This window comes from Haplochromis burtoni, unplaced genomic scaffold (genome assembly GCF_018398535.1).
Source record: "Haplochromis burtoni strain Fernald_Lab_line unplaced genomic scaffold, NCSU_Asbu1 Contig_189, whole genome shotgun sequence".
NCBI classification, from domain to species: domain Eukaryota; kingdom Metazoa; phylum Chordata; class Actinopteri; order Cichliformes; family Cichlidae; genus Haplochromis; species Haplochromis burtoni.
In genome coordinates this window covers 416,037-441,624 of record NW_024582550.1, presented here as the reverse complement: position 1 = coordinate 441,624, position 25,588 = coordinate 416,037, and the positions used below count along the sequence as shown (strand labels likewise).

The following is a 25,588-nucleotide window of genomic DNA, read 5'->3' as shown; positions in this document are numbered from 1 at the left end:
TGATTAATAAAAGGTAAGATAAGATATCCCTTATTAGCCCCATAATTATTAAAGGGGAATTCACAATTTTACAGAAGCAGAGTGGACACAGCGGGAATAAACAGATGCAGCATAACCTAGCAACAAAAATGCATACTATACAAGGTAGAAGAAATATCATATGCACATCGTTGGCATTTTAGATCCCAAGTACCAGCAAAACAGTAAAACAGTGTTTCATTGTGGGCTACAGAGATGATCAATCAAATATCGATCATATCGATACCAACTTTGGTATTGTATCAGATCATAGTTCAGTATGTTGCCCACTGTTAACCAATTTTTTAAATTAAAAAATGTATATGGTAATTAAAATATGTTCTAAATTTAGCAAATTAATGTTGATTCATCTCATAAACCACCTTTAAAATTTATAAATATCTGTATCCGCATTGGTATCTGTGATACTGGCCATATAATTACTTGTTATTGGCTACTGGGTTTATTTTTCCTTTAACGAAGGAAGCTAGACCAACAGAATTTAAAAATATAAAATATTTTCTATTTTATAATATTTTATAGAAATATTTTTATCTGGGAAATTGAATTCAGTCAGTTTGGCAGATTAAATAACCATTTTCTGTTGTAGTTTGATTGTAAACAGCTTCACTGTGTCCTTACGCAAGTGGCTGTTTCTGCTCTACGCTACGTTTTATTTTTATTTATTCACATTTTAAACCCCTGTAATAGGCCCACGAAATGCCGCACATTAAACCACACCTTTTCCCCCTTCTCTTTCTGCGCCGCTACTTCTGACGTCTGTTGACACTGCTACGTTTACTTTAATTCACCTGCTACTGTCCATCTGTTAAATACCGCAGGGACACCAAATGCAAAGTGTGCCTGAAGTTTGCATCATCTGCTCTAACGTCCCCAGCTTTCTGCCCCACTCCAACTTTATAGCCCTGCACTTACCCTGCCGCGGGGGTTGGGGGCGTCCGGGAGGAAGAGGAGGGGAGGTAGGGGAGGTTGAGGGGAGGTGGGAGGGCTGGCCCCTGCTGATTCAGAGGTTAGGAATTTGCATCTGATTGCTGTTTGTCAACCAATGATGTGAGTGTGCAAACCGGAGAGTCTCTCCACGCCTCTCCCTCTCTCTCTCTGTCTCCGTGTCTGTCTAGCGCCACGCAAATTCTAAAAAACACAATTACATGCGCAAGCCGATCGAGTGGGTGTCATGCAGTCACATGAAGCCACTTCATTTCTAGTCGATATACATGCTAATCACCTCTCTTCGACCTCGTTCCGGGGCTTTTTCCTCTGCGCGTAACCGGTGAGAGCGAGAGCACTCGGGATTCAGAGTCGGAGAAAACAAGGAATGTTTCTTCCGGTTCTGAGGAGTGAGAATACCGAACGGAAGCCGATGTGGTAAGTTTATTTTCTCTCTCTGTCTCGCTCGCTTTATTTGTGCCCGAGCTACCCTTTAAACTCCGTTCACTTTTCCGTGGCTTCCTCCTTGTGTTTGTCTCGTCATTTATTAGAAAGGACGCAGTTTTTTTTTTAATCGATACGCTTTCAAATGTCTGATTAATTGCCTATTGCAAAGGTAGCGGATGGACTCAAGGACCGTGAATCACTCACAACGGTTAGATATTAACCATACGCTGATTGAAAGGGCACTTTTTTGTAAACTATTCCCCCAACACCCCTCAAATATTTATATATATATGTGTGTATATATTTATTAATACTATGAAGGGTAAAAATAGAAAAGGTTGTCATTTTAATAACTAGCAGAGTCTCTGGTGTTACCTGGTAACCGTGTCACCGTAGTAATAAGGGCTATCAGTCGATTTCTGACCGTTACGTTGTCACTTCAACCACGTCCTAAACGTAAAGCCGTAAGTTCACACTGCAGGAGGATTAGTCACACTACACACCGGCTTCGTTACGTGCCAATAACAGACAAAGCGCTTTTTTCTTGCTGTTAAATCTTCGCGGCTAAAAGTGCAAATTAAAGTATGTGTGTGGGGGTTTTAAATAAACGTATATAAATATATGCATATATACATTTTGAACGACGTCTGACGCCGCGTCCCGTAGAGCTCGAACCCACTGTTTTACACCGCCATTACACATCCACTGTATGATTGTGTAACATAAGTACATCCCATTGCCCTTTAAGTTAGATATAAAAGCCAGCGCATGTGACTGCAAGTACAGCTGGGGCCTTCACTGGAGGTCTGGCTGCCATGTTCTGCATTAGCTGGGAGGGGACGAGAGAGAGGTGGTGGTGGTGTTTTTGCAGGGGGGAGTCACTGGAGACCAAAAGGTGGCTTTATGGACTACTTTGAAGCAGGTTTTTAAGACTGCTTCATGCCACTCACTTTAGTAAGAGCAGGCAGCCCCAAAGGCCTGTGCTAAGAAGCAAGGTTAACATATGTAGCTCCATAAGACTCTAAACCACAGTCACGCGACAGTGGACGTAAAACCAGGTTTTCCTAATCTAGCTCTGTCCTTTCACATAAAAGAGGCGGAGCTGGAACCAGATGACCAATAGCAGACATGGACAGGGTCAGTGCTGCATTTTTCCTCCGAAGAAGGAAACCAAACCAACGTAATTTTGCGGAATTTAAGCTCTAGCACAGAGCAAAAAGCATTAGTTTTACATATTAGAGCGGAAAAGAAGAAATGAATGTTGACTGTGTAAATTCCTGCGTTAATAAGCCTTTCAGTATCAATGCCAGCTTTTTTTCTTAAATTATCTGACTACCTGTAATCACAATGCTTCAGGCTAAAGAAGTCTTGGTAGTATAGGGAGCAAATAGATGAACAAATAAAGACCTATCAAAAAGTAAGTAGACTTTGCAAATCTTATCAACAAGTAAGTACATGGCATAAGTGCTCCCTCTCTCTGGATTATGTTTATATAAAGGCCTCTAGGACAATTTGATGGCTGTGAAATTGCCTACAGCCTGCACTTAAAAAAAGGAAGAATGAATGAATGAAGCCTCTCATCAAGGAAGTTCTATTCGTTCAGGGGTGACATGCTTTTCAAAGGCTTACACACATCTGTCAGTCAAAGCACAGACTGTCAGGTTTCCAGGTTAAGAATTGTACCTAGGAAAGAAGTTAAATACTTACACTGAAAATAAAACTGTTAAACCTGAAATTACTTCTGAAAACCTCAAATCTTTCTTGGGAGTATGGACTACTCTGATGTAAAAAAAAAAACAACCAAAAACATAAAAATGTAAGAAAATAGATGTACTTAAAGATGTGAAAATAACCCTACACGAGATGTCTGAATGAGATGATCTTCACTAGAGTTCAAGGGTTTTTTCAGTTTCTTACACGTAAAAAAAAATTAAAAATCCCGTAAGTTGCTGACATTTCTGTGTAAGTGCAACTCTGACGCAGCTAGATAAAATCAAGTCCAGTCAAAAATATTCCAAAGAAAAGTCGCGTCACAGTGGTGGCTTGGACACAATGTGCCATCTTGAGTGCTACAGCATGGTAGTGGGAAAGTCCACAGTATGAGCCCTGCAGACTGTTTTCATGTGACGTCCGCAGTTGTGAAAAAGGGGGACAGCTAACGTTTCATCCAAAAGAGTCGAGAGGCCCTCAAACTGTATTTCTCTCATAATAGCCTGTTTTGTCTCACGAGGAACCTCGCAGCCACAACCAAAACTGACTAACATTTGGTTTGTGGTTACTGTTAAAGTTTCTCCCCAAGTAAAGGGGACAGTGGAGTACAGGCACAGGAAATGCCCCGTAGAGTACATTTGTCTGGATGACATTAAACATTTATGACATGAAAAAACAGTCAAGTCTGGTTTCACTGTCTTATTTAAAGGTGGTTTTAGATGCTTTTCCCTTCCATCAGGATGAGTGATTCTTTGTAAAAGTTTTTTTTTTTTTAAAGGCTAATATCTTTGTGCTATTAATCAAAGGATTAGATTCAGATTCATGATTCTCTGTTGCAAAAATGCAACAAAGTGGTCCATTGTGTGGTTTGAGGTCACAGGCACGGTTTTGAAATGTTCTTTGTGTGGTCATCAATTTTGCAAAAGTTTTCAGCACGCACACAAATTGATGAGGAGGACGGGTGTTTTTGAAACCCAAAAAGGTGAACCAGGAGAAGACGCCGCCAGGAAGGTTGAGAGCCGTCCCGCGTCTGAGTGGGCATAATTACTTCTTAAGTTGTTGCTGACAGACACAAAGAAAGTGTGAGCTGCTGAGTCGCAGAACTTGGCATCATCTTAACAGAGATTTCCAGGTCCTGATCATGGCACCCACGCCCCACCATTCCTCAATCACCTTAGAAAAACTGCACCGCTAATCTGTTTGGTCCCCTCTCCATATGGTATCCTTTGACAGCGGCATAGGGAAAGGCAGCTGAACCAAGCCAGGCTTTTATTTTACATTGTGATTGGCTCATTGTAGATTAGAAATGAAATGACTGGCATTCAAAGCAAAATGTAATGTGTTTCTCACTCATTGCTTGTTTTTTTTTGTTTTTTTTTTGTTCCATTTATTATCGTAGGCGATTGAGCCTGCTATCATCTAGATATCAGTCCTGCTGACACATGTATTGTGGGTTGGCCGATGGCCATGTCTGTCTTCTCATTGCATTGGCTTCTACTGATATGCCTGCTTTCTGTTGCTGGTTCCCGGAGTGTGTTTTCTGTTTTCTTTCTCCTGCTGTTTAACATAGTCCCTTCTGGCCTCTTCTTTAATCTGCTGTTTGGGATTCTCTGTATTGAAACCATCTCAGGTTCATGTAACACCTTATATATTAGTCATGTGTGTTCCATGTAGAGCCAGACTTCTGCTTTTCTTTTAATTCACTTTTTCTTCTTCTTTTTGTCTTAAGGAGTTTGTGCCGCTGGTAGGTTCACACCTCACTGTTTCTCACCTTGCCAAATGCACATATCAGCATGAGGCAGTGTCACGTTGTCATTTACAAGCAAAAATCCACATAGCTTCCTGTCGTCAGCGGTGCCTGATCTCAGCCCAAGTGTATTTGAAGATCATTTGGAAGTAGTAAGTGTCACATGCAAATAGCTTGTTCAGTTTGCCTCCGAGCATCACGGCTGAGTGAACGGCAGACACTGGCAGTTGGCCACTAAACTGGTTAGTGGCTGTGCGTTAATGACAGGAAGACATGCTCAGACAGGCCAGACAAGTCTACTTGTTTTCTTATCAAACTATAAACCTTTTACTGTGTTCAGGGCTATTTTCTTGCTTTAATTTGTCACCCTTCCTGCAACTCCCAAGGGGTGTGGGCTTTGGCTCAAGGACTGCATTGACTACTTGAACGCTTCTGTATCAGCAGAGATTGTATTACTGTGAATGTTGAGTGCTGTCTGCACACCACAAGCCTTCCTGCCATTAAAGTAGTGGGAGGCAGCGCGGCTTGGCTGCCTTTCAGCTGTTCTTGTGCCAAAAGCTGCTTTTCTGAAGGCACTGTTCAGCACGTGGGCCTTTAACTGTAGCCAAAAAATGCAGGGGAAAAAAAACCATACAGTTACTTCATTACGTGGGCTCGAGTCATGAGGGAATCCCAGCAGGCCTGACAGTGACGTAGGCAAAAGGAAAGGACTAAGGCTTTGGGATGGCCCGCAGGTCCTGAACCAACCTGCTCAGACAGATGTAAGCTTTGTGAACGCAGTGGGCTCGGCGCCAGACAGGTGCCCCGTGCTCATCTGCCCGGATACCAGGCCACAGCTGCAACATGTTGACGTGTCCATCAGACCTGAAGCATTTCTGTTACATTTAGCATTACGTTTGTGTCAGCTGGCACTAACAACCCACCCGAGTAATCAAAAACTAATTTAATCAAATATAAATCCTTTGCTAGCAGATCAAGCTGCTGGTATTTATTAGGCAGAGATGTTTAATCCACATCTAATACAGAACTGACCACCAGCAGTGTTTTTTTTTCTTTTCACTGTGTGCAAAGAAGTCTTTATCATAGGTTTCCAATCATCCATCAACCGTGTACACACAAAAGGATGGATTGTAAAAGATCACAATGTAGTGACGTGACCATGTAGTCTCTATATAAACCGACAAGTTAATCCAGTTTTCATGCCATTCAATGAAAAATAACCCCCCTCCACCTTTCCCATGCTAGACGAAGCGGCGTCATATCATCACTCTGGAGCCACAATGGCAGTGCACTGAAACCTGCGAGCTGCAACTCGCCTGTCTCCTGAGCTTCTGTTTTTCATGGCAAAGTTCTGACCTGGTAACTGCCTTTATAGTAATCACTGAAGGTACTAAAGTAGTTGATATTAATATTAGCAGTACAGGTGGCTTGATTAAATGCACTAATTGTATTTAAAAAAGTAGTGGGGTTATTTTTGTTTTGTTTTTTTAAAACCATAAAGGGAATAGACACTTAGTAAAGTACTGAAAGCTTAAGCAGAAATGAACATGGATCAGTGGACACAAAACAGCTGCCTAAAATGAAAGCACTGTTCTGTTGATGTGACTTGTTTGTTCACTTTCTCTGGAAGTTGTTTCAGAAAACTGTTTCTTTTTTGTGTTTTTTTTTTTTTGTTTTTTTTTTTCAGGTTGCGGTTTAGCTGCACAAAAGAAAAATGAAAAAAAAAAAAGCAAAACAGAACAACAAAGAACGGGTACCAGCCGGTACAAATGAAACTGTCGAGCCATGAGAGAGTTAACCATAAAAATACTGATGTCATCTGTTGTTTTCACTGCAGCACAGACTGCGTTAGCCTCCTTAAGAATGGTCTGCGTCTCCCCACCAGAGCTGTCGTCACATGAGATTTATGTCTGCTCCTGTAATAATACAGTGTCTGCTCGAAGCTCTCGTAGGGTTGTAACATGGCAAAGTCAATATCCACCAGCGAGGCATTATCAGCAGCAAACGTTTCAGCTGAATCAGCAGAGACCTCTCTTTTTTTAATTTGAATGTTCAGCTGATAACTTTTCAGGCAGTTAGGGACGGTCTTCTGTCTAACAGAGAAACATTTTCCTTGTCAGTTGTTTGGCCTTGAAGTTACATGTGTCTGACGTGCAGAAATGCAAACCTTTCCACACACATGGTAACATGTTGTTCCTGTGGTTATTCTATGACCTCTTTTAAGCAGCTCGTATTGTTTTTTTTGTTTACCTGACTTACATATATCAGTATCCAGCCTTATAATTGAATCTTTTTATGATTTTTAGGATTTCCTTCCATTTTCCTAGAAGTATTGAACCTCAGCAGTTTTCCTTTCGCACTGCTTACAGTTGCTTATTAATAATAATACTACTCATATTGTTTCAGAGTGTTTCAGACATGTGAGCAAGGAGCAGTGACTTTCCTCTGTTTCCAATTGACATGCAGAGGCTTTTTACATTTCCTTCGAGTGAAATCAGAACACTGTAGATCATACGGTGGTTTTAGCATGCAAAACACTATTAGCCTCGCTTGCGTCCACAGCTTAATCCTGTTGCTTGATGGCCACAGATTTCACTGCTGAGAAGTGGATCGCTGGATTATTGCTGCTATATGCCCACTTAATTTATAGCATAGCTGGCGCTAATCAGATTTGGCCTAGACTTGCTGGTAGGGTTCAGTGGAAAATACGTGACCGGCCTGTGCGACACTTCCTCAATGATCTTGTTGTTGCTCCACTGGGGTTCAATGGAGCCTGTGTTATTGCCTTACGAGGTAATACTGCAAGGAATGCAAGAGTGAGGCATAATCAAGACCAGCACCACTAACCGACTTTTTGCTGTTATCCCCACCCCGTTCCTTTTTTTTCCCTTTTTGTCTAGATTCAGAAGTAATCGGGAATCCTTTGCTGCAAACATCTGTCATTTTAAATTCTATCCTCAGTTAATATCCAAGCAGCATGTTAACTATTTGAATGCACACAGTGGACATAAATAAAGACTGAAAAGTACACTTTATTGTGACTAACTCAGTTGATTCTCTTTCTTTATTGCAATAGTTGTTGTGTTCCAACTAAAATATTTGCTTACCTGAAATTATAGGCGTGTTGTTCATTTCAGTTTCAGGTTAACAGCCTTTCCGGTTAATGTTTTGCCTCAGGAGGAGAACGCAACTTGTTAATTAAAGTAACGATTTCTGCCTATTTCTTAGTTGCTGCAAGTAATTGTGTGCGAGCTAAGTATTTTGGCTGTTCAAGTATATGTTTATTTTATTTAAAAGGATCATATGTAAATTAGTGTACACAGAAAGCAGCTTGTATACATAAACAGTTTGAAGTAGAATGGGTGTGGTTGCATTTTTTTCTTCTTCTTCTTCTGTGACCTCCAGTGTGTAGTATTTAAATAATTTGTGTTACTTTATTTATTGAGAAAAGTGTGTAAACTTTGCTGCAGAGAGCACCGTGGTGCAATAATCTGATAAAGTCAGGTGTGATGATTGAGTCGACGAAGCGTTGATATTAAAAGTAAAGACAGACAGAAATATTCAGGAGCGGCAGGCAGACGTATGTTTGCCCGGGAATGTTGTTGATAACATCAGTACAAAGCCTGTTTCTCTACTAACGTAACAGTATGGTACAAACTATCGATGCATGACAGCATGCTGAATGATATAACAACTTGCAGGATTTCAGTTAACCCGCATCGCGTTAAAACATCGATGCCATTCAAGTCTGTCTGCACGTCCATTTGGATTGAGCTTGTTTTTTTGTCTTTTGTTTTTTTTATTTAAACTAGATGTAAAGAAAGAACACCACGAACCATCTACGGAAACTAAACCGAAACAACTTTTACAATGTCACCCACCCACTCACGTCAGCGAGCAATACGCCAAGACGAGGCACAAAAAGCAGATTACAGCTTTAAAAAAATCTAATTCTCAGATTTTTAGTCAAGCAGAACAGACAGACATTCATTTTAATATCTAGTTTCAGGACCTGCAGAGACCTCACACGGCTCATCTCAAACCGCAGATGTTTTATCAGGAACAAGGTGGTTTGTTGTTTCAGTACATGAAAGGAAATTAACACTTTTATTCCAAATGTGAAATGCAAGATAAACAATCTGCAATCTTGCTGGCACATGAACGTACCCGCTGAGGAAAAACCCTTGGGTTTTAATACTCCTCTTTCTCTCTGAGAATTTCTTTCTTTCTTTCTTTCATTGCTCATTGTGGCACGCATGCCATCTTGGAAGAGAGTTCTCACATCAGCATAGAAATGTTTCATCTCAAGTTAAAGATGATCAATTGAACAGCTTTGTATGTATTTGCTGTGACACCCTCACCTTCCACGCTCCCCAAGAGGACAGATGTGGCCAAAACCTGGCAGGAAAATAGCCAGCATGGCATAACAGAGCCACCAGATCCTTCCTCTGTGTATGGGGTTAAGGGTTCAGGGTTTTCCTTTCATTTATCAAGAGTCTGTATGTGCTTGTATGTTGAGCCAGCCTGGGTCACTTTATCTTGTTGGAATTAGACCCTTAGCTCCCATTCTTATCACTCTGTCCTGTTTGCTCAGACCTTGCAGTCTTCCACTTCCCAAATGTGGGTTTAAAAAAACAGGGTTAACCCATTAGCTGCTAGTGTTCTTTTTTTTATACCCCATTCATCCAGCTGCTTACGTTTCTGTGCCAGTGGTTCCTCAATTCCTCTCACCCACTCATGGTTTCCTGCTATCTATCCCAGCAGGTAGTGTCTACTTAGACTTAGCTGTTAAATGAACCCAAGGAATATATCCACACAAATGCCAGTCTTTTTTTTTTTCTTTTTTTTTTTTTAAATAAGTGGACTTTCTTCCAGAGGTTTTATCGGTGGTCCCTGTGAGATCTATTCTTCATAATTTGGTTGTACATATAAAGTGCTGTTCTATATAATTGATCCATTTGTTGTAAATACAGACTTGGAGGCAGACTGTTGCAGTTTAGTCCAAATGGAAGACTAAACCTGAGGGGTTAGCGGTGTGTAGCTCGTATGCCTTATAAATAAATATTGGAGCCATGTTTCTGGTTTTGAAGCACTGTGGGAGGCAGGTGACAGAGGTTGCTGGATGCGATAAATACTCATGACTACTTACACAGGAATGAATGGCCATTGTGCCTGTTCCCACCGACTACAAAAGCCAGATGTTGGTGGGGTTGTTGTCCAGTAAGCCCTCGTAAAGGTGGCAGTAAAACTGCAGAGGAAGTTGTCTGCTGTTGTCAAGTTCTCAGAAACTCCTGAGTTAACCCCTTTTCCCGACATACTGAGATATGGAAATGTTTCCCAGAGAAGGAGCAACACCATGGTATAATTTGTTTGGTGTAAATGAGTTTGTAAAGCATTTTGACTGTCAAAAAAGGAAGACAGACAGGGCGTGAAACCTGTTTGTTTTCTTGCCACAGGATCTTGTACACACAGAATTTCTTAGTGGAGCAGCAGCTTCTAAATATTCTAAATATTACTCATGTAACTAGTCGAAGACTGTGTGGAGACATTTCCCCCACGAACGCTGATTTCTCACGTGTAGTACAGTACAAAGAAGACCCAGAAGGGGGTTTTAAGGGAAATCACCCATTGCCACTCAGACAGCTTCACTGCAAATTTCACAGCAAGCTGTGGTCTAGATACTAAATGCTTTATCACTCACTCAAGAGTCAACCTCTGGCCATTTTGCTGCAGTTAAAAAGGAGTAGTGGCAGTGCATCAGTTCTTTTAAGCGCTCTTAACTCCCCGAATCCTGTTGTTAATAAGTACCCGGCTTTATGATTCCAATATAAACCAGAAGGTCCCCCCCCACCCCTTCTGACCGGGATTTAAAAACTAGTCATCTAGCTACTCTTCACAAGTCAGAGCTCCAAAACAAATCAAGGTGTTCTTGAAATAATAGCATCTGAAATGATCCATGGAAGCATGAAAATGTTGTTGTTTTTTGCTGACAGACAGCAAAGACGATTTAAAAAAAACATTTGGCGCACAGGCAAAAATATGTGATGCTCATGCAAAAAGTGAGAAGCTTATATAGTTCTACTGCACAGATGTATAAGTGTTAACATCTTACTCGCTTATTACTTGTTTGTTTTTTTAAGGTTTCCCACACATCTTTTTTTTTTTTTTGAGCTTATGTGGTAATCAACAGCAAATATTTTAGGTTTTGGCAGATAGCAGGGAAACCAAGGAAAACTGAAGCTGATTTGTTGTTTCACATTAAAAAGAAATATCTTATCTCATAACTGAAAACCTAAAATCTGAAAAGCTGAATCTCTGGTTAGGACCAGACATAAAATGAGAAAAATTCGACGATATTCAGATTTTCTTTTAGTTCAGGCAGTATACAACAACAGCAATGTAGTCGTTTGCAATGCATATAGAAAGTCTTTAGAAGTAAGCGAACCTCCTCATTTGGGGAAGTGGAGAGAACATATGTAGTGGTGCAATATAATTTGCACCATCTAGTATGAAGGAAATCATGTTACTGATCATCAGTGGCATGAAACAAAGAGACCACTTCTGCTTCCCCCTGCACAGGAAGAGTCAACAGACGAGCTTTGTTGTAATCACTTCTGTCTTTGAAATTACATATATGACAAGATGACAGGGAGAGAGAGAGAGAGGGGCGCAGTATCCGGAGCTGTAATGCTCATGGCACAAACATGAAGTGAACACCAGAAATTGCGTGACTGTGATGTGTGACTTCTTAAAAAAAAACACTTTAAGCAAAATGCGCTATCAAGATAACGTGTGCGAGTGCGTTGTTGAATTTGTTTGTCATTTAGTGCTTTATTGCTACTGGATAGTCGAGAGTTTGCTTCCTGTCATTCTCGGCGTCTTTCCCCTTGGATCCCTCTGTAAATACAACGTGCACAAGTTGTTTCAGTCGAACCAGATCCAGCTCATTGAGGCGCCGTAATCCTGCTTTATTTTCCATCTGACAACTGCAGGCGTTCAGTTGCGTCTCGATTGCCCCTAAAGAATGCACTGAATCAATATTGAATATCTGTCAGCTGCCTTACTACATCTGCTCCGTCAGTTGTCACTTCCTTCGCCCTATGTGGAAACAAAGTTTCACAGCTCTTGTTTCCTTGCGCAACATTTCTCTTAACACCATGGTATAGAGTGGCTGAAATATTTCTATTGTGGTTTTTATTGGTGCATGATAATGTCGGGGTGAGGGGACGTAACTTGCACTATATCAAACACCTCTGAAGCTTTTCGAGTCTTAGTAGTGGAAGAAGTTTGTGCTTCTGAAGTGCATTTTCTCAGAATGAGCTGCAAGGTTTCAGCTCTGCTGCTGAATTTGACTTCTTGCTGCACCTAACTCCAGACTGTGACTCTGTAATACTCGGTGTATAAGAAGTGTATACTTATTTTGGAGGTACAGGAACATAAACGGCACCTAAATTTATAGTGTCATGTGCAAATTTTCATTCATCGGTCTGGTGTGTCATTTGTGTCGTGCACAATTAATTCTCTGTAGATTACTAATGTTGTGCAAATGTAAGTTGATCTTTCGCATGAGTCACACAGGTATAATGTTGCAGAAGCTGTTGTTTTCCATTTGAATGTCTTGTTGAGAAACTGGCTGATTGGAAAAACACATCTCTTGGCAATTGCCAGGATTCTTGTATGTGTTCTTATCAAGTATTCACAGCTATGTAAACACAAGATATGGAAAAAGGTTAATTTTCCTGTGAGTGGCACCATGGCTTTCAGTTGGAAGCCTCAAGAAACTGCGGGCCTGAAAAGTGGATACGCTGTTTACCCTCTCGTGCCTACATGTAATTATACTACCAAACCCGTGAAACTCTGGTGAGATTTCCTGTGTAATTCCAGTTAGCCGCACGCTGGAGAAAAACAACCTCTGTGCTCAAGAAAATACCTGTAATGATGAGGTATGCTATGCCCAGGTTTGCTGTGCTGGTCACATTTTCAAAGGGGATTCATAGATGTTGTCATCTGTAAGAAAAGCAAATGCAAGCCTGAGATATCAGCTGAAAAAACAATTATAGAACTGTGTTTGTGTGCCGCTGCGTTGCATGTAGTTGTGATACAGATTGAGCTAACCTCGAAAAGACGATCATTCATGCTTTCATTTAAAGGATACTCAATGAGTAGACGCAACACAAAATCTGAAGTTTGTGAAAGACAAAGATCGTGCCAGATGGTGGTTATCGAGATCAGTTTCTTTCATATATTAGTCAGCATAGCCGAATGAGTACTGGCGTACAGTCACTGCTGCTTCTTGTCATGACTGGAGCTTGGCATGTCCAGCACCTGCACTTGAATTTCATTTCCCCTCGTGCTGTCGACTCTGCTCTTATCTGTATGTGACTGATCTAAACACAGCCTCCCCAAACCCACGCCTCTTAGCATTTTGACCAGATTCTAGGTTAGCGGGGTTTAGCAGGGGATCTTTGCGGCGTCGTTACTGTCGATAGGTTGAAGGTCACTGCTTATAGTACAGCCTGCTTTGCATACCTGGGCACTTATGGAGCAGGTGTGTAGGAGAACAACGGCAACCTACGTGACTTTCAGAAAACTCCCCACTGTGTGTCTCACTCTTAAAGGGGAAAACACAGCAGTGAAGCCTCAGTGATGTGACACTTGTGTGAATATTAATTCAACCTGAGACAGCGTTGTCGAAAATCTTTTGCCAGTAGGCTGAAATTCATCTTGACTCCTAGCCAACCAGGTAAAAAACGTGATGGTTCTTCCTGTGATTTCACTTCCTCTTGTTGTTGAGGTTGAAACAGTTTGTCCTGTTCCTCGCGTGTTTTGTTTTGTTTGACTAATCCTTCACAATGTACGTTGCCTTTAAAGACTGTGTATTTTGTGTTTCACAGGAATCTCGAATTACAATTTGCATTTTTGTTAGTAATATTAAACATTTTGTTCTCCTTTGTGTTTTCCTTTTTTGAGTAGTCAGGGTAGCGCTGAGATTTTACAGAACTTTTGTTTATTCATAAATAGTGATAGTGAATAGTTTTCTTGCAGGATTATTGAAAGCAGAAAATCAAAAATGGAGAAACTACTAGATGAGTATCACGGGTGATCTGAACAGGTAATGATCTTTACAGAGAGTGGGAAGTGGCAATCTGACGCTCTGTTCTTTCTCTTCCTCAGGTCTTTGTAGGCTGTCAGCAAAGACTTGTACTCCCTCCTTTACTTCCACGTCTTGTGCCTCTCTGAACCAGCCACCTCTGCTACCGGCTTCGGTTTCTCCCCAACTGTAGGAAAAACCACTGAGACAAGAGAGAGGCCTCTGTCTTCAGAACTGCAGCCAACCTCTGACTGCATGTCAGCGAGCTCCTCTTTTTTTCACCTTTCACTCCCCCTCAGAAACCCACATTTCATCATAACCGTAACCTCCAGACCTACAGCGGGCTGCTAGCTGCCTCCTCGCAGGTTCAGTTGGCTATTGCTCCCCTATTGTTGACCCCTGACTGGCCTTCGACTGGTGCTCCTTCAGCAGGGGAGGGAGGGGAAAGAAGGCCTCTGAACGCTTTGCCACTTTCCCTGGAGATGAAGTTGCAGGCCGTCATGGAAAATCTGCACAGGCAGCAGAGGGCCAAGCTACTGATGGAGCAGCAGCTACAGCAGCAAGCCGCCTCCCAACAGACTCAGGTCCGTATGGCCGGAGGGAATGAGCTGATAGGGAGCCCGGCACCTGAGACAGAGCAAACTCAGATAGCGGCTCTTGCAGCCATGCGTGCCGCGGCGGCCGGGCTGCAGAGGGTGTCAGACAGCCCCATGTCGGAGCGCAGCAGTGGTGGTGACGAGGAAGGCGATAATGAGGACAACGATGAAGGAGAGGAGCAATACAAGGACATGATGGGGTCAGATGAAGAGGAACAGATGTAAGTGAATTTCTTTGCTGGACCTTTCTGAAAATTTTAGTGATTAGTTTCTGTGTGTAGTGTAGTTTTTCAATATATAAATGTATTTGTGACGCACACAGCAAACAGAAATGGGACGAGGAGGACTTTGAAGGTGAGATGGAAGAAGACTTTGAGGATGACCTTGAAGAGGAAGGTCTGCCTACGGGTCATGATGCAGTGGCCCCTGGCAAGGGCATCCTCCTGCTGCCTCACCGTCAGCTTAACCCCCATTCCCAGCTCCTGAAGGTCCGTCCCAGTGCTGAGCAGGAGTCCCGCTCAGCAGTGGGAGCACATCTGCATTCACATACCACGCATAGCCATTTGAGTGGGCAGGACCACGGAGACTGGACCTACGAGGAGCAGTTCAGACAGGTACCATCACTTTCTGGTCCATTACTGTGTGGATGTCTGCACCGACAATTAGAGGTTAAAGTGGGATTTGGCAGGTGGGGGAACCCTAAGGTCAGATGTGTGTGTGTGAGGAGGAACAGCTACGTTGTGCATTATATAATGCCGTGTTACATTTGCCATTGTGGCTTGCATTTTTCTCCAGCTTGGGGAGCAAAATGATCACACACTAACATATGTTTTTTTTCTGTGTCTTATTAATCGAGCTATTTGAATCACTCAGTCCACTTCTGTACCTCGAACACACCTTTATATCTACACCATGAACAAATCACAGAAATGAGACAAAAAAAGGAAGCGTGCAGGCAGGATCTTGGAGTGACCTCACTGACTCTGTGACACTGGCTAAAATGAGCCATTGCAGTTTGTGAAAATGGAAATGTGCCAATCAGATTTAATTGCTCATTAACCGAAAGTGTCTGAGCACCATTCTGGATCATTCTGGCCCACTTTAACCCCCCTGCTGACAACAATCTCCCAGATACCAGGCGATTATGTGAATGCAACTGGATGTACGTATTTCAGATTCAGTCCGAGCTGGGTAAAATGGTTAAACAAACTGGTGCGATATGATAAAAGTGAATCAGAGTAGAGGTTGTCTTACTATTAAGATGTGACCAATTCAGTAATAGCATTGTAAATTATAATACTCTGCCGTGCATAAACACTTATTTCTTATATCTTTGCCCCAGCTGTAGTTGCCATTTAAGTCTTTTGAAGGTCCGCAGCTTTAACTGTTGCTGTCATTACTGCTGATTGATGGTATTAAGGGCTGTAGACTGGAGGGACTCTGGCCAAAGAAGCAGATTAGTCTAAAATATTTGTTGTTTACCAGTGGGCCACATCTGGCCCTCAAGCCATTCACATTAAAACTCTATTGCACTTTCTCAGCGGCATGTGATGTAATCTGACCAGGGTGGGAAATTAGCACTAGCCACTGGGCAAAATGTTGATAAAGGCTAAGGTGAGGGTTTTCAGTTTGCCTTTGCCACTTCACGCTCTGGTCAAGGCAGATGATTGAAGAGACAATTTCTTCTGGTGGCAGCTTGGTGCCTGGTGAGATTTTTGATTTTACAACTAATATGGACTAAGAATGAAAGAAAGTTGTTCCTTGGAACAGTCTTGAAGGACTGGAAGCTGAGGAAGAGGAGCTCAGAGGGATCAGGAAGGGCTGTGGGTGGGTTAGAGTGCATGTTAACAGCTTTGCCATGCTGGCGTTTACTGTAAACATGCTAGTGGGCTGGATATTATGAGGGAGGCCCTGGTGGAATAAAGACGGGCTGTTTACGTGAAGAGATTTAAGACTGTCAACAGCTAAGTTTGGATAGAGGGCAGCTGTCGATAAAAGGGGAACGCAAGCGGGAAGACGGTTGGTTAAAAGTTTATTTCAGGTGATATAAAACTGAATTCTTTACTGTATTTACGGTATTTTTAAATTTGACACAAACAGGACACACAGATAATGCGGTTTTCCTACAAGAAAAGCAAAATACAAACCCTAATACTTAGATTAGTAGCAAAATGAGCTTTATTATTTTTAAAATGTGCAATTATGCAAATTGCAAAACTGCTCACAGAGAAGTATTTTTAGCCTCCTTAAATAAAAAAAACAACAAAACTACTTCTGCATGATGTGACAACTAAATGTTGTTTTGCCAGTTTAAAAATGTAATATACACTAAGCCGCCATCACATTCAGCAGTTTATTACATAATGAAAGCCACCATTAAAGTGCAACCTCACGTCCTGTCGCACAATTCTAACCATAAAACATATTTTATCAGGACAGATAACAGACAAGCTGCTAAACTGCTTCAGAGGAAAAGAGAAAAAGCTTTTAATACAATTAACTTTAGTTTTTATTTGTTTTTAAGTCAAACGTCTTTGCCACGTTGCTCTTAGCTGACATGTGCTCCAGTTTTAAACCAAACTATAGATTATGTCATTTAAGGCGCATTTCTTGTAATTACAGAGCATGTGGACTCAAACTCTCTAAAACCTATAGTCTGCTTCTCTAAATAGTCCACCCCTCCCTCTGTAAATGTTGTGTGAACGACTTGAATGGATACTTTTGGGTTTTTATTATTATTATTTTATTTTTATCATGGCACCTCAGTCAGCAGAGGATCAGACAGGGCTGTGTTAGTGCAGCAGACCGTTATATAATCAAGACAGTCAGCACCGTGACTGGTCAGATACCCAATAGATTGAGTAACACTGCGTCACGCCTACACAACTTAAAGCCTGAGAAGAGGGAACTCAGCATTGTGGCATGATATAGGGAATTGGGTAACAACAGTAAAATCTGTGTCGAGCTCACGGTGTTCCTCGACAGTCTTTAACGTTGTAAAACCAGGTTTTTCCAGTCTTGAACATCCACTTATTTTGCCCTCAGATGATTACAGTCGATGGAAATAATTGCAGCCGTGGCCTGGCACGACGAAGACAGTCTGTCCCCTGATAATTCTAACCTCAAGCAAATCAAAATTGTTGACCTCAGCCTTAATTTGTATGTGGCGTGCACCAATTTTATTTTGCTTCTTCTTTTTTTGTTCGGAACCTAATGTTTGTGGTTTCTCCCCGTCATGTGGAAAACGGTAAAATCTGCAAACGGCTTCAGCGCAAACTTGAGTTGACGCGCTCTGAGCGCATAGACATGCGCATAGCACAGTCATAGATGCCCCTGTGCAAAAAAAACCCCCAATAAAACCTGCTTATTAAGGGCTTCATGGGATTATATGTACCGTTGAGTATTTGTGCAATCATCTGAAACATATAAAAATACTGTATGATGCAGCTATCAAGGCCAGGAAAGCTACACCCACAAAAAAATCCCTGTCACCACCTGTCCATACCACCAAGCCCTCGTGGCAATTAAAAGACACGTGAGGCTGTAATTTATGTTGGTTAAAATATTGCACTTGTCATCACTGCGCAAAACGGGCAACTAGTGCTGCATCAGAGCAACCCTGAGCTGATGGTCCGTTTTTATCAAGATATCATGAAAAGTTTTCGGTGTAGACTTAATATCTCTATCACAGAAGGGGGCGAAAAGAGGGTCTGATGGGTAGCACTAACCTCCTAGCTTACAATTACATGTGTTCAGACATGTCATATGCTGGTAGGGTGCTTTGGAGGGCACTGGGTGGAGAGGAAGGGGTTAAGAGTGTACAGTTTATTTTGGGCAGGTGGGTGGAGGCTGTTGGAATGTGCCTGATGGAGGGTGATAATGTGGCCACTAGGAAGCTCAGATCCTCAGCAGAAACTTTGCGTGCCTCTATCAGTGCAGAGCAGTTGGAGCACTTCCAAACTGAAAACTGCCCTTTTTTCTTCTTTATGTTTGTACAGCACAAATAATGTCTCAGTGTGGCACCACAGGTCCATAGTAGTGGTTACAAACACAGGGGACAGGAGAGAATGTATAAGAACATTGTACAGAAACAGTTACAAAAAAATGCATCCTTAATCACTTTACAAGACAACAACAGGATCATAAAAGCTCTAGTGCACAATATAAATCCAATAAACGCAAGATGTGGATTCAGCGAACTAAAACCAGCCCACACCCAGCTTTTAGTCAAGGTTTGCCCCAGGCTGTGGTGGAAAGATATATCAGCAAACCTGCATTCCTGGTGGATCACCCAGCCACCTTCCCTCTATCTCGCCTCTTTCGCCTGAAAGGTCAGACTAAATGAAGCCGAGAGGTCTGCCCTGGTCGGATGTCTGATTACGCTGTGGTTTTAAATTAATTAATCAGACTATTCAAGGCATTTTGCCAGCTGCCTCATATCTGGCCGAGGCAGAGCGGTGCCAAGTGAAATAAAAGAGCGAGGATTTACACAGATATCAAATAATGCCAGGGTTGTTGGATTATTTGATTTGTATGTCTGGTGAAGCTATTTCAGTGATAGCGCCGCAAACGGAACACATGTATGAGCGTCCCTGATATGTCTGACTCTTGGAATTATCTGTATCAGTATCACACTCCATTTTTATTCCCAGCAAGTTATTAAATTAAGCCTATAGCTTGGAGACCTGCATGCATTTGTTTCCATCAATCTCCACTGAAATACTGGGCGATTTGAGTGGAGGCTTTGTTATGGCATAATTATTGATAAAAACTTGGAAAGCTTTGAGAGAGAGTTAAAAATCCAAATCAAATTAGGAATCGAAATTCTTACATAAAATGAAGGATAACTATTTATAGCAGCTTCATTTATTATTTCATGCATTCTGGTGTTGACCTGATCACCTTTTAGAAATACTGAGCTTTTCAAAACAAAGTTGATGTACAATAACAATCAGGTTTCAGTTATTATGTTGTCTCTTTGTGGTGCACATGCCAGCATAAAAGGCTAGCTTTTTTATGAACACTATCCTCCTCGGGCCAGAGGCCATGCAAAGCCTTTGAAGTATCCTGTCCTGTGTCTCTGTCTGCTTTAAACACCAGCAACTGGGCAGATGGAGCCCAGATGGACAGTAAAGAAGGGATGTCTTTAAAAATTCATGGCACTCACAGTGATCAGGGCGAATGGAGAGAGGGGGAAGGGGGACTGGCATTAAACATTCAATTGCTAACACACACATATATATTAGGAGGTATGGGGGCGAGGGGCTGTCTGTTAGTGACTACAGGAAGCGTAGCTCCAAAGAGAGCCAATTGGGAGCGACACTTATTGGGATTGCCCATCAGGTTTCTGCTGATACAGCTGCTGAAAGGTGCTCAGTGGGTTTATGTTCTACTTTAGCAAAGCCGTTTGTTCTGATTTGATGTAAGTGAGTTTCATTTATTTATCACAATTCTGTTTATTCCTTCTGCTTCTGTATAGCCCACAAGCTCCTGTTGAAGGGTTTGTAATAAAATGCAATGAAATGGAACTTAAACCACATCTTACTGCCCTTCTTGGATTCCATAATCAGCTGACCCTTTTACTGTTAATGACTGACTAATGTCAGACTATACGTCTGTGTTTGATCAATATTTCACATGCTATTGAGCTTTTATCCGATCCATCTGCTTGGTTTTATCATTAAGAAGCACAGCAAGCGATTACTTTTATCAAGTGCATCATTTGGATTTTCAGACCTAAGCCAGATATTCTGCAGACTCATTCCTACTCTAGTCTGCAGGGTTCAAAATGAATCAGCTCAGGCATGTTTCACTATGCTCTGAGACGCCTCTGTTTGCCATCTGTGTTTAACAAAGTGACAACACAGGGTTAATGGGCTCTGCTTATGTCATGAAAACAAAAGGCAAAGGAATAAGGCCACAGCAGCACGGGAAGACCTCTCAGTCTTCCTGTTGAAGGGAGGAGGTGGAGCAGCAAAGGGGGTAGGTGTGACAGGAAAAAGACCGTCAGTTGGCGCTGGTCTTTGAACCGCTGCCAAGTAGAGCATGTAGTAAATGCTCGTTTTGACTGCGAAGCCCTGCGGAGCATTTGAATTGTGTCCAACTCCTAGTGTGCTTCATGGAGCTGATGTCAGAAAGTGTACAGCCATGGGGATTCTGGAAATTGGCAGGAACTCAATATGGGGGAGGAGAGGTGGGGGCTGCAGCAGGAATGTAAACAAAGATCGTGTAAAGGCTGAGGCTAGCTCTTTCATCCCTTCTTTTTTCTCTGGTTGCTAAACGTTGCTATTTTTGTGTAGGCAGCTTCCCTCACGACATGTATTGTCTTTCTCAAATGTATCAAACATATAAGCCTTTGTCAAGAATGAGGAAATTGCTTTTCTAAGCTGGGAAGACCCAAGATGCTCCACATTCTTCATATTTGTAACTTTTTAGACCCTGTTTTTCCTTTAGAAAGGATTACATGGATGCTGCTTCATTCTTTCTTTCTTTGCTCTTTGTCCCTCCATTAGAAACTGTTTTTTTCCTGCATTCATACAGAAATAGATATGTGCTGAATATTTTGTGTCCTCGATAAGCACTCAACAAAACCAAAGTGGCTTCTTTACCTACAAGGACACTGATAGGCATTCATGTGAGAAAAAGCACTATGTGGATATTGAAAGCTTTCATTTGTAGAATACTCAATTAAGAAATAGGTAAAAGAGAAATAAGATGTGCGCAGCTGTACATTTTCAAGGTCTGAGATTGCTCTTTGTCTCAGAGCGAAATGAAACTGTACAGGAACGCACTGGAACAGAGATCTGCGTGCTTTGAAATGTGGCTTAAATGGTCTATGCAATCAATAGGCCAGGCATGCTGCAAAGCAGAACCCCTATCTCAGACATAGTTTCATAAAAGACTCTGTTAGTTCCTTGATCCGTCATCATCACATTAGGCTCAAGCAAGAGCACTCAAGCTGCCCTGTCTTGTCAGTATGATAATAGCTGACCTTTAATCATTATATGTGTATGAAAAGAAGCCGGGGTTGCCTGTTCACACCACAGATATAAATGGTCATTCACGATGTGTATTTTACACCACTACGACGTGATAATAAACCCTTTTCCACTGCGGATACTTTGACATGTCAAGGCAAGAAAATAAGTCATTTTCACACATGAACTTTGGACCGTTTTGGAAGAATGAGGTTGCTCCGGCTCACATGTAGCAGGAAATGGTCAGATTCATATTTAGATCACCTCTCAAATCAAGAAGGTCAAAGAGCAAATCTCAAGTTTTAGGCGATTGTGGTGCACATACACAGAACACTACACAGTTGTATTCATATTTAGTAATAAGGGGGAGGATGGATTTTCTCACTTGCCACTATTTGCAAGTGCTTGCTGAAAGGGGGCCGTCTGATCCTTGGGATTTCTCTTTAATATTGTATAATATACAATATAAAGCACAGCTATTGTGAATTGGCTCTTTATAGTTAAAATGGACTTTTTTTAAAATCAGCAAAGACCAGCTGAGAGCTCATGAGCGCCTGTTATGCTTCACGGTCACCTTAGTCAGCAATCTTGGGCAGTAATTACAAGGCAGTGATGCTTTAGGTAGGCCATGTGACATAAATCTTACACAGTTTGGCCTTGTATTTAAGGCAGTCGTGATGCCATGTCAAATAAAAAAATATGATTTTTACCGTGGTGATAGAAGTGCCGTTGAAGCTGTTAGTCTTTGTGTTTAACTTGCCATGACAAGATTTTTTTCTTTTTTTCATGTGATGATATCTTCACATGAAAACATGGATGCTTCAGATTTTTCCAAAAGTGACATCAGTCAGTGCCTAAAGAGAAAGAAAGAGAGGCTTGCTCCTGTTCAGGCCACAGCCCAGCCCCATGTTGACTGGAGTGGGTTTACTCCATCTCCTAAGAGCCACACGCACAGCTATCTGCTCTCCATGTGGGCACAGTGGCCCATATTAGTTTTTAAGGCCACTGTTGTTAACCATTAAACCCTTTGCCTTGCCTATCAATCATACTGATTGACAGCCCAAGCACCCAGCCAAGTGTCCATCCCCCCCCCACAGCAAGGTGCTCCACACTGAGCTATTTTTAGTCCAGTTCTGTTTCCTGATGATGTGTCTTTTATGTCTTTGTCTCAGTGTGTTGGAACAAAGGTATAAACCCTCCTCTGAGACATCCTGCTTACCATCTTTGTCCTTATCTTACTGCCTTCAGACGCGAGCATTATCATGGCATCTGCTCTGGCGCTGAATAAATACCTTCATCTTTCATAAGGCACTCATTAGAAGACTATCTAGGTCACGCTTTTGCTATTTTTTTTCTTTTCTTTTTTTAAGGCAAGGCTGGTTTGCGTGTTGACTTATGGAGACTTAATAGGAAAATAATAGTTTGAGCCAAATTGAAAAGACCGAATGCTCTGTGTCAGTTACTTAGCTACTGTTTGCTAAGAAGTCAATTTATGAGCTTAAATTGCTGCTACACCCACTTCCCCTGCTTTTCCGCCCATGCAGCTTTGCCTTCCTCAGTTTCGAGCATCCATCAACGTAATGCTACTCATTAGCAGTGCGGTTACAAAGGATTGCTTACAGCTACCTACTACACATCAGGCTCTGGGGGGCCACCTGGCTGCTATTTCTGATTCTTATCCAAATCCCTAAGCCACGGCAGCTGACCTGATAGTAGCAGGAAGGAATTTAGTTTGTGTAATCGCGGGAGGGTGCTCATTCTGGTTTAATGTCTTGTCTTCATCAACTGCCTTTCACCTTTTTCTCATGTCAGCAGGGGATAGTGTGTCTCCAATAACGACCAACAGAAGCTGAGCATTAAATCCTTTGGCAAAGCCCTGAAGATGTGGTCTCGCTTACAGCCTTTCACACCATAAAGAAACTATGCCCTCACTGTTTGCTGAATTTCTACAGGTGTTTCCCAGCAAAAGGAAAGCTTGTGGTGGTTTCATGGAAATGAAGTGGAATCATTTTTATTTTGTAGTAAAACACCTTTACCTAGTTTTGCTTTTCAAGTATTTATTTAGTTGTTTACTGCATTTCCAAACTGATATAGTTCAGCCATGGAAAGCTTTGAAATATGCCCTTAATCTTAAATCATTCCCATTTATTAAGGGTCCAGAAGAAATAGGAGTTAAATATTGCTGGTGTTGTACCACAGTTGGCACATTCAAAAAAACATGGGTTTTATTCAGTAGCTATGCAAACTACTCATGTCCCATTCTTGGTTTCTTTTTCTAACTCTCTTATCGCTGTCTGCCATTTTTGGGCCACATGTGACTGTTGCAGATAAAGCAACAACAGTTACAGTCAGCCACAGCGCTGGTGTTTTCACGCAGGCTGTCAGCTCCTTGTCCTCAATCGATGGAGCTGAATTTATGAGGTCAGTTCGGATTATGATCTCCTTTGATCCAGTCTGTCAATAAAACAGCGTTGCGAGCATCAGCAGGGCGACAGCTCTATTGTTGCTGTAAATTGTGTGCTTGTGGGGGGATGGAGAAAGGCAGGGCGGAGGGCAGAGCAGGCAAAGATGGATTCGTTTAAGATGTCAGTCCATGGGGGCATGTCAGTGCATACAGCACACTGGTTTGTGGTGCTGTCACCTCAGTCGATTAAGTCATTTTTCAGATGAGGAGGCAATTGGAGGTCAGACTGAGGAACAGTGGGGGGAAATAAGGAGTGGTGGTTAGAGCCCCCAAAGTAAGAGTCGCGACGGTGTCGTACTCAACTGAATATCTTAAAAGTGTAGGGCTGGAGCAAAGGACCAAGATCACTTTGATTATAGTTGTGCCATGGGGCATTGGCTTTGGCCTCTGCTGCACAAAATAATTGAACACTTCTAAAAGCTGTTTTATTTGCATCCATGTATTTGAGGAAACTACCCACTGATGGGCAGACAGCCAGTCTAAATAGGTTCCTGGAATTACTATGCAAAGAAGTTTTATACATTTACCTTGTTTTAAGCACATGTCGTCATCTGTTTTGCAATTTTGCTAGAATAGGTTGTGAAAGCCTTTTGAAAAAGGAATATCACATGTGTTCATTTTTGATAAAAGAAAGGTGTGTATGTATTACAGCAGTTGGTTTACTTTGTTTACCTGTTGTACGTTTTCAGCCACTGCAAAAGTATAAATATCTTTGCCTCTCTAGTATTGTTGAAAGGTCTTGAGCCACACCCCATTTCTTCATATCAACCTGGGAAAATGGAAAATAGGTGCAGCAATTTATCGAAACGTGCAAACACACATGGAAATATACTATATTGGTTTGTACAATTCTAATGGGTTTGAAAGTCAATATTTGGTATGATTACATTTATCCTTCAGCGCAGCCAGAAGCCAGTTGACTTGTAGTTTTTACATTTTCAGGACTAGTTTTCAAGCTACTCTTCTTTGGATGTTGGCTGCCTTTAGTCTTGTTCTCTGTCAAGATGATCCCACACTGCTTCAATAAAGGTATTCCTGTATGCTTTGTATGTAATGGTATGCCATATGGCATATCCCAGCCTTTTCTCCTTGTTTCCTATCCTTATGAATGGCTTCTCAAGCCCTCCACAGAGACCATTTCTGACGAGGCTCTGGTGCACAGTATATATAGTCCAACTAAAGGGTCAGTATTATTAAAGCCATGATTTTCAGATACTGCTGTATAGTTTTAGTCTCCGTATTCCTTTATCCTACACTTGTCCAGTTTCCTCTCTTTCTTAAGTACACAATGCACACCATGCTAAGATATGTTCAGTTTTCTGATAATAGCTCATTGGGAGTCACCTTGTTGGTGCCAAAATACCATTTTACATCTGTCAAACTGTGCTATCTTTGGCATTTTTGATTTAGATTCAACTAAAGAAACCAAAAAAAAGGGGGAGGCAGGGTTATATTTTCTGACAGGCTGCTAGTATCAAAGGGCCTAAAAATAATATACAGGGAGTGCAGAAGTATTAGGCAAATGAGTATTTTGTCCACATCATCCTCTTCATGCATGTTGTCTTACTCCAAGCTGTATAGGCTCGAAAG

At 41.8% G+C, this 25,588-nt stretch overlaps 1 protein-coding gene across 2 annotated transcripts in view; it reads left to right on the top strand.

The window, feature by feature from the left end:
• Positions 1–1,063: 1,063 nt before the first annotated feature.
• arid3a (AT rich interactive domain 3A (BRIGHT-like)) overlaps positions 1,064–25,588 on the top strand; it is a 47,091-nt gene continuing 22,566 nt past the window's right edge. Inside the window, exons 1-3 of one of the 2 annotated variants that reach the window (XM_005934877.3) lie at positions 1,064–1,404; positions 14,045–14,778; positions 14,880–15,171. In XM_005934877.3, the coding sequence (XP_005934939.1) occupies positions 14,444–14,778; positions 14,880–15,171 (627 nt within the window). In that variant the 5' untranslated portion in view covers positions 1,064–1,404; positions 14,045–14,443. The remainder of the gene's footprint in view (positions 1,405–14,044; positions 14,779–14,879; positions 15,172–25,588) is intronic. The other variant, XM_005934878.3, reaches the window with a different exon arrangement.